Source organism: Jatropha curcas, chromosome 1, assembly GCF_041381405.1.
Source record: "Jatropha curcas cultivar XTBG-Jc1 chromosome 1, XTBG_Jcur_1.0, whole genome shotgun sequence".
NCBI lineage: Eukaryota > Viridiplantae > Streptophyta > Magnoliopsida > Malpighiales > Euphorbiaceae > Jatropha > Jatropha curcas.
In genome coordinates, this window is record NC_143151.1 from 23,903,430 (window position 1) to 23,917,647 (window position 14,218).

Here is a 14,218-nt window from a genome sequence, read left to right on the forward strand (position 1 = left end):
ATTTTGTAAATCTGAGGGACGAAATAATTATTTTCCCTTATTCTTTTTTCCTTATATTATCCTTTCTTTTACTTCTTTGTTTGAGAAATTGGTATTTTGCAATTTAATCAAGTTGTATGCCATGAACTAATTAGCCTATTCTAAGGATGTATGCATCTTCGTTAGCTCAATTGATTGATTTTCAGATTATGTTGCTTTCTCTTGTTAATTAAAATTTTTAATTCATTTCATTTTGCTATATTTGAGATAATATTGCTTTCTTTCTTTTATTTCTTTTATCTCTTATTGTCACTATAATTAGCCATAATTAACCATTTCATCCATATAGTTTCAAAAGGAGATAATTTTATAACTAACGTGTTAATTACGATGTCCATTTTTTATAACTAACGTGTTAATTAAGATGTACAGAAAGCATAATCAGTGGAAGAGAAATGCGAAGGAGGCTCCAACTCAAGCTGATCCTCGAAGCATAATTGTCATCAGGCGACTCAGTACCTATTTTATCAACAAACAAAATAGTAAATTTAAGGTTCATATCAGACCAATAGGAGTTGTTAGCTATATAATACATTATAAAATGAGAGAAGTTTTCTAAATCTATCAAGAATAATGCAATTTTACAGAAACCTGTGTCTATTCCAATCTTGTATTTGAATGCAGTACAAAAACGTTTTGAAATACACAATAATTGAATAATACATTCAAATAATATTTCAAAAAAACTTTAAATACAACAAAAACAAATAAACTCATTGGCTTGCACACAATTATGAATGATACTAACCATTTGAATGTCAATAGCATTATACCAATAAGTAAAACATGTTTATCCATAACTTTGTAGGAATTTAAGATACAAAATAAGGCTAGCAAAGTTATATTTGCGAGTGTATACCTGGACCGGTGGCTGGACAAGTGGATACAGTGGCAAGGGTTGTCAAAAGCATGGGTCTCAAATACAGCTTGAAACTTTGAAACTTGTAATCGACGAACAAATACTTAATATTTATAATTTTTCATGTTTAATATAAGAAGCCAATTTATGCAAAACTAGATATTGCAAATTCATTTTTTTTATTGAATCATGAGAAAGATCTATAATCGATTGCAGTTTTAAATTCTCTGTTTCCAAATTGAAATGTGCATAAAAGCACATTCCTAAAAGCATTAGCATGACAAACTTGCTGTATTTCAATGGAATTTTGATAGAAATTTGCTTGTTTATTCCCCCAAGCTGATTGGGTTTAAATAGACTGAAGTATCCACAAATTTGGAATAAATTCATAAATTACAGCCCTAATTGATACCCATTGTCTCCTAATTATGGCTGGCAATTGCAGCCTTAATTGGTTCCCTAATTGATGCCTAATATGTCTCCTAATTGATGCCCGTTTTCTCCTAATTATGGTTGACATTTACGGCCTTAATTAGCTCCCTAATTGATACCTAATTTGTTTCCTAATTGATGGTTATTTACAGTTATCGTATAGTCAATTAATTACAATAGTATATTACTAATATAGCCGAGCAATCATCCACCAATAATCAGGTCCACCATACCATAAGTGCAGCACTAGAAAACCAGAAAGGAAAAAGAAAAGAGAGAAAACCTTTTAGAGGGACATCAAGAACTTGACCAGCCATAAGAGAACTAGCTTTTGCAATTGAATTAAGGGTCATAAGAGTAGTCATAGTAGTTCCGTACTCCTGTGCGATTAAATCTAGCGAACTTCCTGATTCCACCACGTGTCCATAATGAACTACTTTCTCTCCACCAACATCATCGCAGCTACACGGTAATGGAATCTGCAGCTCCTGCCCAACCAAAATCTTGTTCCCATCCGTTATATTATTAACGGCTACTATTTGTTGGTACGTCACCAAAGCCAAGAACACATCTCTAGCTATATGATCAAGCCAGTCGCCTCGTTGAATGGTGTAGATTGGTTTCTTGTTGGATACGCCAGTCCCATTAGAGCATTTGCAGGGGAACGGGATTTTGACGACTGCGTCTTTTTTTACAGTGTACTTTGATGGGGTAAAGAAGGGGAGATTGTTTGCACCTAAAAGGGAGTTGAAGTCTTTGACACCAAAGAAATTTTGCAGGTGGGAAAGAGTGGTGGCGTTTGGAGTTTTGTAGCCAACAAGAGAATTACAAGTAGAAGAGGGATTTTGAGTGCATTTGAATCCCACTTGGGCGGCTGATTTGGCTGCTAGAGAGAAAAGAAAGAGTAGATAGAGAATTTTCTCTTTGGAGAAACCCATTTCTAATATTGTTAACTTGAGATTTGGGAATTTGGGTTTAATGGGTATTTAAAATGGCGGAGTTTTGAATTGCAGGGGATGAAAATGAAGCGAGTGGTTTGTAGGATATAAGTTAGGTTGACAGCAGAAATGTAACCTTTGACGAGGGTAGACTTTGACTTTCTTGAGTGACTTTGTTATCCTTTCCAAGTGTTCACATGGAAATACTGGACTGATATTTATGAATGTTTTGGAGTGCTAAATTATATCGATAGATTTTTGTAGACTTTAGGGATTCTTTTACGACTATTTTCATTCTTCACCATTTTTAACTATTTGTTTATTTGAGCTAAACCAAAAAGCTTTTTATGTGAATTTGCAGGCCAAATTTTGTTTGAAAGAAAAAGTTTCTTTTTACAACTGATTCAATAAAATTTGTAACTTATTGGATGAAAAGATAATACAATTATAAAATGACACTATGAGAAGACAAAATTACCTCCTTATAAAAAAAATAAAAAGAAAAGAAAGACACCATATATACCATGCTTCCCTAACATAAAAAACAATGACCCTCTTAAAATATAAATTTGATGTATTTTTGTAAGTTGAACAATTTTTTCAAGAACTTTTCATGTGTTTATATATCTGACTAGATAATGCAACAACGACAGTAGCAATCAAGTCTTAGTCCAAAACTAGTTGAGATCAGCTTTATAAATCCTTTGTTTTAAATATTCACTAAAAATATATATTTTTTATTTACCATTGATAATTGAATGATAAATAAATTTATATGTATGATTATTCTTAAGTATTTAGAATCCAAATATATAAAAATACACTCATTTAAATAGTTCATATATCTCATTTACCGAACAATCTAAATCATTCAGCAATCATCTTTACTTATAACTTCTTAATCAGTTAGCTCAATAAGCCGTTGATTACGATTTAGCATTCAAAATCAACCGAAACAAACAATCCCTTAGTCCCCTAAATTAATTAAGTAATTCTTTGACCTCTCTATTCATTCACCAAAGATAAGTGTGTTGTCAAGATAAATACTTGAAGGCTGAACAATAAAAGCAAATAATGCATTAGTGCTTATATTGGGAGAAATATAAATAAATAAATAAATAAATTTGACTAAACTATAATACTAGAACTAATTCAGTCACCCGTACTAATATATGCATCAAAGTGCATTCCAAAACACATCTTAACCTTCTTATAATTTCAATGATGTCATATGGTAGAGACAAAGTGTGTGAACCAATGAATGATAAAAATAAAAAAAATAAAAAAGTATAAATGAACAAACAAGTATTTTCAGTTGCCAAAAAAATAAATGAGAAAAGACTATTCAGAATTCATTTTATCGACAAACACGCAGAAATCATGGTATATATCCTGATATGTCAGACATTTGTTTCAATGTTCATTCAGCATGAAGACACTGGATGTGCAATTATCAGTAGCTGCGATACATGTCAATTAAAATTCAAAACAAAATTCACCATACCTTGTCTTATAAGAGTACTTGATCATACTTAATTCTTAAATAACAAATATAACACATTACAGACACAATTAATTAGTTTAAGGACACTAAATTAACGTGAAAAGAAACAATATCCAGAAATGATTTTAAAACCAGATATTAGAAAACTACTGATTACAATGGTTTGAAATTTTGAAGTAAAGTAAAGGAGAGGTGCAAGAACAATTAGATAACAACTTAAAACCATCAAGTAGAAAAGCATGAGTGAAAAGATACAAGTAATATTTCGTTTTCAGTTCTCCTTTATTTCAAACTTATGTAATCCTAACTCTGAATTAAGCTTCTTACCCAAAGGGTTCAAGAGCTGAAATCAAAGTTTTAAATATCAATTATAAAAATAAATCTGTTAACATTAGCCTAAAACACCTACTAATAGCAAACTGAAAATGTTGGGAAAATCGCTATTTTTCCCGCCCTTCGGATCGGCTTCAAGCAGGAACAAATGAGAAAATAAAATAATGATTGAGAAATTAAAGAGAACACGATAATTTAACATGAAAAACTCCCCAAGTGGAGAAAAACCACGGTCGTTGTCAAACGACAATCAAGAAAAATATTCACTATGCGGCAAATTGTTACAACCACAATTACAAAATATTTTTCTACTTGAAACCCTCAAAACACCCCAAATATTTTATACTCCAAGGGATTCCAAAAGACTCCCTAATATAAAACACGTTCAAGTGTGTTTTGGTGTGTTTGGAAAGCTAAACATTAGCTTCCTTTTATAACCAAACCACCTACCCTCAAATCTCAATCTCCCCGATGTGGGATTGAGCAAAAGTTAATTTTATATTATTTTTTTTTCTTTTATTTTCAACATTCAACAAAGGAGGCTAACAATCTCCACATTGAAAATAAAATAAAAAAAAAACACAACATTGTCTGCTACCGACAATCATAATTCTTATCGTCAAGAATTATCATACTCCACCATAAAAGAGTATCGCCACTTGGAACCACTTTACCGACTCCAAGAATTTTCCATCGGCCATGTCGGATCCTGCTAATAGTTTATGGTGCAACCCTGCTGTTGACTTTTCTGAGAGTTCATTAGCCATCGACATATTTTTTCCACCACACACTTTGCATCAACTGTCAACTAATGCCGTGCGCATTTTCGTGGACCAGCTACCAATAATCTGTCCTCTTTCATGGCATCCTAACGGGTAGCAATCATGCCATGAGGACACACATCTCTCAATTACAGAGAGAACACATCATCTCCTTCACCACAGGAGATCTCATTGGCAGCAACAACGTTAGAGCTTCTAGCCGAATCAGCTCCACCGTTCGGGCAATCCTTCCTCACGTGTCCAGTTTGACCACAAATCCAGCAGACAACCTTCCTCTTTCCGGAGCTTTTATTCTTTTTCTTGGTACCGACAAATAAAGCTGAATCCTCATATGATTTATTTTTCATTTCATTCAGTCTTCTCTCCTCAGTAAGGAGCTTACTAACCACATCCGCATACACCACTTCCTTACTACCATATTTCAGAACATGTTTCATGTGCTCATATGTCGAAGAAAGTGACAGGATGAGTCGGAGAGCTTTATCTTCATCTTCGGTTTGCACTCCAAGAGTTTCTAATTCAGAGACGATGCCATTAAGAACACTCAGATGATCTGACAGCTTTGTACCTTCCGTCATTTTCAACGTATGAAATTGCTCCTTCAAATATAACCTATTGGATATATTTTTGCCCTGGTACAATTCTTCCAGTTTCTCCCACAACTCCTTTGTCGTGGACAATCCAAGCACATTAGCAAGAACATTTTTTGCTAGACACATGCGAATTTGACTTGCCGCTTTGATATCCAGCTCCTCCCATTCTTCATCGCTAATCTTGGATTTTTCTGAGTCTCCACTGCTACTGTCTTTTCCTGAATTCTTTCCGCTGACTGGTTTACCCTTCAAAACCTTATGCAGTCCAGACTGAATCAACACGTCTTTGACTTGCACTTGCCACAGTGCAAAATTCATTCTCCCGTCAAATTTCTCAATCTCACATCTCATAGCCGACATGCTTACTTGTACTTATAACAGTGAACCCAATAATTAGTGAAGTAAACCGATTCGGCAATACCCAGGAAAGATCACAATGATCTCCTAGACAATATTACCATTCCACGTAAAATCTCAGTTGGACGGAGGGGTCACAAGTGGTCCCACTTAAAATCCGGCCTTCTAGACAGAAGTTACGTGCACGGTATATTATCAGAATAGAATAACTTCAATAATTATCGTCAGGACATTCACCACCGATACTCAAGCACACCAAAGCAAAGCTCCACCCGCTTCAAGACTTCCAAAACTCCACCTGCTTTTAAAATAAAATAATTTCTAACAACAGTATTTCTGATGTGGAAGATCAGACTAAGCCGCAACCACAGAGCATACTTATAATTACAAGAAATTATTTTAACACTAAAAGCTCCGCCTAACAACTAGGCTCTGATACCACTTGTTGGAAAAATCGCTATTTTTCCCGCCCTTCGGATCGGCTTCAAGCAGGAACAAATGAGAAAATAAAATAATGACTGAGAAATTAAAGAGAACACGATAATTTAACGTGGAAAACTCCCCAAGTGGAGAAAAACCACGGCCGTTGTCAAACGACAATCAAGAAAAATATTCACTATGCGGCAAATTGTTACAACCACAATTACAAAATATTTTTCTACTTGACACCCTCAAAATACCCCAAATATTTTATACTCCAAGAGATTCCAAAAGACTCCCTAATATAAAACACGTTCAAGTGTGTTTTGGTGTGTTTGGAAAGCTAAACATTAGCTTCCTTTTATAACCAAACCACCTACCCTCAAATCTCAATCTCCCCGATGTGGGATTGAGCAAAAGTTAATTTTATATTTTTTTTTTTCTTTTATTTTCAACATTCAACAAATGAGGCTAACAGAAAAGACAGTAATAAAGAAGATTGGTGATAAAGACAAAGGAGAAAAATAACCAAATAAGCATCAGAAAATTAAAAGCTAAAAACTAGAAATATGTCAAAAGCAAAGGTGCAAGAATCGTTAAGTACCTAATCTGCCAATATAAGCTGTCTCCATCAGCTGTGCTAAGGGATCTATAGCCTGTCCAGCGATTGCAGGCAAAGAAAGTTTTATAAGTTCACGTTCGACATCTGTTGGATGTGGTTGATCGATTGGATCCGTAACAGACTCACTGCATACAAAATTAAGAAAAATAAAGCATACAAGAATAATTATTAGAAAGGAACCAATTGTTCTAAGCTGATATGAATAAGATAAATATTCTTAAAAGTTCAGTTCTGAGGTAAAAAAATGGTATTTTTCAATTAACAAGAATTTTGTCTGTTGATAATTTGAATTAACAACTATAAGTAAGCATCTTATTATATTTAGCCTAAGTTAAAAAAAAATTAAAAAAATGGACCATATGGATTACCATCAATTGTCTTCTACATACAAACAATTCAATAATGTCAGTAGAGAGGGGGAATATAAGTTTTGGGATCAATTATTACTATAGGAGTTAGCATCAATAGTCCACTACAATCAAAAATTATATTAATTCTGGAATTTGGATCTTACGTTTGTTCATCTCTTGAACTGTTGAGGGCTAATTCTTCCTCTAAAGTTGATCTCTCCTGCACACCAGAACTTGACGGATCATAAGCCACCCTCAATGGTAGTCTTCCGCTACGCTTCAGAAGTGGTGATAAAAATTTTCTGTATTCCATAGACAAGCAACAGCTGGACACATCTCTACAACCTAATCCTTCAGGAATCTTATTTCGGTATGCCAAAGAAATCCTCCTTGTTCCTTTTGTTACTCCATTCCGTTCCCTCCTCCTAGTCAATCCCCTAGAGAGTTTACTTCCACTAAATTGTCTAGTAGCCATCATCAACAATTATCTGTCTCTCTTAAAACCTTCAAAATCAAACAAGCTTAAGAACTATCAAGAAATTATAATTAGAAAGAAAACCAAAAAAGAAATTACCATTTCTTTATGCTATTTTAATAAGCATCTCGCAATAAGAATTGAAAAAAAAACAGAGAAACAAAGCCAACTCTTTGAATTTAAAGAGCGAATTAAGAACATGCGTTGATTAATAAAAATCAACCCAATCAAATCAAGAAAAATAAAGTTTTCTATTTCTAAATTGCGAGATAAAAGTAAACCAGAAATTGAAAGAAACGAAACAGAGCATCAAAGGAAATGATCGGATGACTGATACTGGCACTGAAGAACCCAATTTCACGAGAGAAAAAGGAAGTAAAATGAAAAATATAGCACATAATAATAGTGCGACAGAGAAAGCGAAGCAAATAGAAACCAAACAAGAACAGTAAGAAATAAAGAGAATTGTACAGAAAGCATAGGGAAGCCAAAGACAAAGGCAGAAGCTTCTTACTTTGACCTTCTTGTGATTGATTGCTTTTTGGGTTTAGACCGTTAGGGTTTTACTAGGAGATAAAAAGACAGGAGAAGGTATCTTTACAAAATCTGAAAGAGGTTTATCGCCATGGCCAGCCAGAGCTGTTTTTGGAAACGGAAACTCAATAAGAATATCACGATATTAATATATGAAAAACTTGCATTTGAGAATGTTGGTATTAAAAACAGTATATTTTGTTATTTTATTTATATTCATTATAAAAACAATAAGAAGAATAAAATTAATATAATGATTAGTAATTTTCAAAAAAAAAAATTAAATAAATAAAAGTTCTAGTAAGATAAAGAGCAAAGAAAACAATCTTTTGTTTTGTTTTGTTATGTAGAATGTAAAAATGAGCTAGCAATTGTATTTAAAAGGTTTGTCGAAGGGCAGAATAGTATTTTTAAAGTAGGGGCAAAATTATTTATAGATTAGCAAAAGGGTGCATGTACATACTCACCTTACATCCTCGTATATGAATGAATGCCCACACATATAAGCTAAATGTATAAAATTACCCTTAAACTTTGTAGTTTTAATCACGTGACACCCTTAATTTTTATAACACTAATAATAATAATTTTCACATTTTTTAAATATTTAATAGGTATTTAATTAATATAATTTTATAAATTGAAGTATTCAATAAAATTATTTTATAAGTTTAAGTTCCGTATATGTACTTTTATAAGTTGAAATATTTAATGTTTCAAAGTAAAAGTTGATGGCATGTAAAAGTAATAAATTTCAAGGGAAATCACATATTTGGTCCACACATATATATAAAAGTTAAGTCTAATATATATAATTAGAGGTGTTATACTTTCATATCATAAAAATTTATTAAAATATTTCCCAATTGTTTTTTTATCAAATCTTATTTAAACAATTTTCATTTGTGAACTCTAAGCTTTTTTTTTCAAAAAAAAAAAAACATATGATGAAATTTGGTAATAGAAAAGTGGTAATAAAATTCAAATTAAAATTTTGAAATTATATTATTAATATCACCATGATAATAATTAATATTTTTATTTAAATAAATTTATTGCAGAATCTAATTGTGCTAAAAATATCTAAATTGTGTAAAAAAATAAAATAAAATCTTAAAAAAATAATTAGGACTAATTCCAAACCAATTCAAAGGTTTTTGTGAGTAGTTTCCAATTCATGCAAAAGGAACTAAATATTTAAGAATAAGTATCATTCATTCTTAGAGTTTGATATATTTAGATTTTGAAAACTATCATTCCAAGGGAAATTAGGAGGTAAAGATGAGAAAATGAAAGAAATATGGTGATAAATATTAAGAAGAAGAAAAAGAGGAGCAAAATGATAAAAAATAGGACCTTGTAAACTAGAATGATTAATTAAGTTTAACCATTAAATAACAATATATTTATAGGCAAGCACACTATAATCTAACTAATTTACATTAGAAAATATAATCTAGTTATGGATATGTTTCCTTATTATACAATAAATAAAATAAATAATAAAATTTTTAATTTTCCGATTTTAATTTCTTAATTTTTTCTTTTAATTTTCATGGAAAATGAAAATAAGAATAAACAAATTATATTTTATTTTTTAGGGGGCAATTTGAAAAAGGAAACGATTTTATTTGTTCAGAAGGTTAATTTTATTTGACTTTGCGTATTTAATTGACCTGAGTTGGATTAATTTTAACCATGTGTCAGGAATGGATTCCATTATTTTTATTGTTTATTATTTTTTAGACTCAAATTATAAATAGGGGTACAATCATTACAAAAGTTAAAAATTGGGGGTGCCTAAGGGATTAACTTAAGAATAGGGTGCAACTAAAACAAAACGCAAATTTGAAGGTATTTTTAATGGTTTACTCTGTTATCCGCTACCTCATTGTGGTGGATTTGGAAAGGTACGTAGGAATGGTATAGTTTTTTAGAATAATTTACGCTTTATAATTCTCCATCAATTGCTGCTGCAAAAAGCGAGGGAGTATGAATCTACTTGGAGGAATGGTTCTCTGGTACAGCTCAACTCAGGTCCTCTAAAGGCTGTGTATATAAGTTGGACTCCTTCTCCGAGACGATGGGTGTCTCTTAACTCTAATGGGAGTTCTAAAGGGAACCCTAGCAAGGCGGGTTGTGGTGGAGTGTTTCGTAGTGATGAGGAGAAATGGATGAGTGGTTTTATGATGCACATTGGTGTATGTAGTGCTCTCGAGGCTGAGTTATGGGGAGTGTTACAGGGGTTGCAGTTGTCTTGGGTAGCTGGTTTAGGCGGGTGGAGGTTCAAACGGACTCTTCAACGGTAATAGCTTTTCTCTCTTCTTCGACAACTTCTCCAGTGAAGTATAAAAAAAGAAGAAGAAAACATATTAAAAACACAGAGACCGAATCATATGGTACCCTATAAATTCAATGGCCTAGACATCTTGTGTAACTCTCATAGGTTTATTCCTTACTTCTCTATTTAAAAAAAAAAAAAAAAAAAAAAAAAAAAAAAAAAAAAAAAAAAAAAAAAAAAAAAAAAAAAAAGAAGAAGAAGAAAACATATTAAAAACACCAAGACCGAATCATATGGTACCATATAAATTCAATATGAAAGGACAAGAGAAAATTATTCAATAATAATTCCTTTATAATGTATGAATATTCACAAATATTACTAATTTAGGTTGTAAAGTTGTACACAATTAAAAATCAAACTTTAAATAGTGAAAACAAAAATTTCTTATAGCCAAATAAAAAAAAGCTTTTATGGTAATAAAAAAAAAAACAATAAAATAGTTTTGGCATAAGTTGTGTTTGGCACAACTACAGTGAAATTATGGTGAAATGACAATAAAGCTTTTAGAGAAATTAAGTAGTTTGCCTTGTTGATGTGACCTACTATTAGTGATGTTATAGTGCAGTGTTGCTATCATGGTTAAAAGTTCTACCCATCGATTTTGTGAGAACCGTCGCCATCGGCCAACATATATGGTGGCTGAAAAATTGAGCCAATTTAGAAATTTGCCCATTATACATCAAAACGATCAAAATTTTGTGAGGATCTCAATCGTGCTATCAATTTTTAAAAATTTTATCAATTTCATTAAAAGCCCCAAATTGCCAAACTTACACCCAAATTTTAAAATTCTTCCACCAAATCCTTGAACGCAAAATCAAGTTTAATTCATAGAAAACTATAAATTCAGGCCTATCCCAACAAGAATTATAGTCGGAATTATAAAATCCAAGCAAAAAAATTAAGAACAACAAAACTTGAATTTCTTAGTTTGCAAAAGTAGGAACTCAATCAATCAAATGGTGACCTTATATAGGCTTATCATAACTAAAGGAGTATTTTGCATCTTATTCTCATTAAACGGTGACCAGAGTTCGATAAGAGAAGAAGAGACAATAGCCTCTTTCACTTGACGTAAATAAAGGAGAGGAAGAAGAAAATGAGATTTTCTCTCTTCTCTTAAACTATTTATAGTCTAGTTTGGTCTGATTAGAGCTCGATTCAGTCTGAATCACAAAACTTTGATTTCTTTGATTTTCTAGTGGTTTAACTTGTAACATTATAATTAGATTAGACAAAAAAATAAATACATTAATTGACTTTACATACGTTCTTTAATTGTTAAAAAACTTTCTCTATCCATTGAAATGATGGAAATCTAAAAATCAGGCATAATTAATAAAATTGAAATTCAATACCTTAATTAGTATATATAATTAAACAATGTTAAGGTATTTCAAATCATTGAAATAAAATTATAACCTTTTTAATTACTAGCTAGAATTATTCTATATAATAATAACAATAATAATAATAACCACCACTTTATCATCAAAATTACATCTTTTTTATGTAGGGAGTTTAAATCAACCCACAAGCAAAACTACGTCACTCATGCTAATTATCATTCAAATTCTAATTGTATCATAATTATAGACATTCTAATTAGAGCTAGTAATATAATCAAGCTTTTAAAAATGGTTAGCTTCAATATTCCCAATAACCAAACCTTTAGAAACCAAAGAATCCAATTCCATGACAAGTTGTCAAAATTCAAAATCCAAGCCAAGTGGAGGCCATAGTTAAATGCTTGAAACTCACCCTCCCTAGGTGAACAAACACCAAGTTGGATAATGAATCCACTTATTTGCCACAACAATCACTTATTGTAAGAGTATTTGATGCACATATTAGCATAATCTGAATTAGCTTTAATTAACATGTCTTAAGTTATAAGTTATAATGAAGGTAGAAGATGAAAAGTGATTAACATTTTCCAGAGTACTTTCCATATCCTGAAAAGTGCAAGTGTTTACCTTGCTTTTTGCCTCCTTAACCAGAGTGACATATAGTTATCCAAAATCAACTTTTTTATACAGTTTACTTACCAACTTAATTTATCCAATTAAAAAATATATTTAATTCATTACTATTCAATAACTCATTGTTGAAATGCTTAATTAATTAAAAATTCATTAATTTTGTGAACTTAATTTAGTATAAGCACATTGTCTCCCTTTATCACTATATTATTTTAAAGTGACAATCACTAGTAGGCATCAAGATATCCCATGCAATATAATATTAATTCTCGCATTATCACTTCCAATTGGATAATAATAATAATAATAATAATAATAATAATAATAATAATAATAATAATAATAATAATAATAATAAAAGAAATTGTTGATAATTTCCCAGACTGTTTGTTCCCTTTTGTGCATGCTGATATGGCTGCACTTTTTCAATGAATAGTTCTATGTTTATTCTCAAAAAAAATAATAATAAAAGAAATAACATATACAGATATTAGCATTAAATAACACAATAAAAGATATTACTTCCTCCATTCCATATAAATATATATAGGCTAACTTATCTTTTTGGTCTATCTCAAAATATAATCCTATTTTTTTAATTATTTATTATTTAATTTCTTAATCTACTCATATTTAATCTACTATTTATATTCTTAATTTTACATAGATCATTTAATATCATAAAGGAGTATTTTTGAAAAAAAAATTTAAATAAAAAATTTAATTTAATTATATTAATTAGTTTTTTTTAACATATGTGAAAGTCAAACTATGCTTATATATATGAGATGGAAGGAGTATTTCTCACCTTTTTTTATCTCTCATAATCTAATTATATATTTTAATTATTGAATTCAATTCTCATCTAATTTAATTTTTCTTTTGAACTATAACAACCAAAATTAATAATTAACACAAAAAAAATATGACAATTTCAATAAATAACATAATGATTGCTCACATTGTATTATTACAACAAACGAAAAAAAAGGCATCAACAAATGACAACCGTCATATATAAACAAACGATATTATGTTCAATTGTTTATACATGTCTAGTCTATGCCTAATTGTTAAAAAAAAAAAAAAAAAAAAAAAAAAAAAAAAAAAAAAAAACCATCACTTTTTTAACAATTAAAAATTTGTGGACCAAACCCAGTAAAGAAAATGAATATAAAATGCATATATCAAACAATAAAATTTTATATTTTTATATAAGAAATTTAATTATAAATCACTTATATAAAAAATAAAAACGTTAGATTTAACTAATAGATCCATAGACTTGTACCATCAACGGTAAACATGTTCTAATGGCGATTTACAACCACCATTCCATCTACTACAGAGGAAATCTATATCTCAATTTGCATTACTCTCCAAATGATAAAAAAATGCATGAAAAACCATTATGAAAATGACGACAATAACCTAAAAAAAAAAAAAAGGATTAACCAAAACTCATAATCTATCAAAATAAATAGATATGAGAAAATATATCCAAAATCTATTAAAACAAATAGATATGGGATATTTACTCAAAATTTATATTAAAACTAGTTGAAGGCTTGCGCTTTGCGCAGGTTGATTGCTTTATTGCTGTATATTATATTTTATAAATTGAATTTAATATATTATTAAAAAATATATTTTT

The 14,218-nt window shown here is 30.5% G+C and overlaps 1 protein-coding gene across 4 annotated transcripts; it reads right to left on the reverse strand.

Moving 5' to 3' along the window:
• Positions 1–328: 328 nt before the first annotated feature.
• LOC105630074 (lysM domain-containing GPI-anchored protein 2) lies at positions 329–8,398 on the reverse strand. Of its 4 annotated transcripts, none has more exons than XM_089716083.1 (4): positions 8,219–8,389; positions 7,394–7,733; positions 6,862–7,004; positions 329–498 (listed from the first exon to the last, which is right to left on the reverse strand). In XM_089716083.1, exons 2-4 carry the CDS (start codon positions 7,705–7,707, stop codon positions 395–397), a joined length of 561 nt encoding a protein of 186 aa, XP_089572209.1. In that variant the 5' UTR covers positions 7,708–7,733; positions 8,219–8,389; the 3' UTR covers positions 329–394. The 4 variants fall into 4 exon arrangements, with proteins under 4 accessions (XP_089572209.1, XP_089572206.1, XP_037495799.1 ...); XM_089716080.1 differs by lacking the exon at positions 8,219–8,389 and adding an exon at positions 1,614–3,322 and having other exon boundaries at positions 7,394–8,110; XM_037639871.2 differs by lacking the exons at positions 329–498; positions 8,219–8,389 and adding an exon at positions 2,985–3,322 and having other exon boundaries at positions 7,394–8,123.
• Between the last annotated feature and the right edge of the window lie 5,820 nt (positions 8,399–14,218).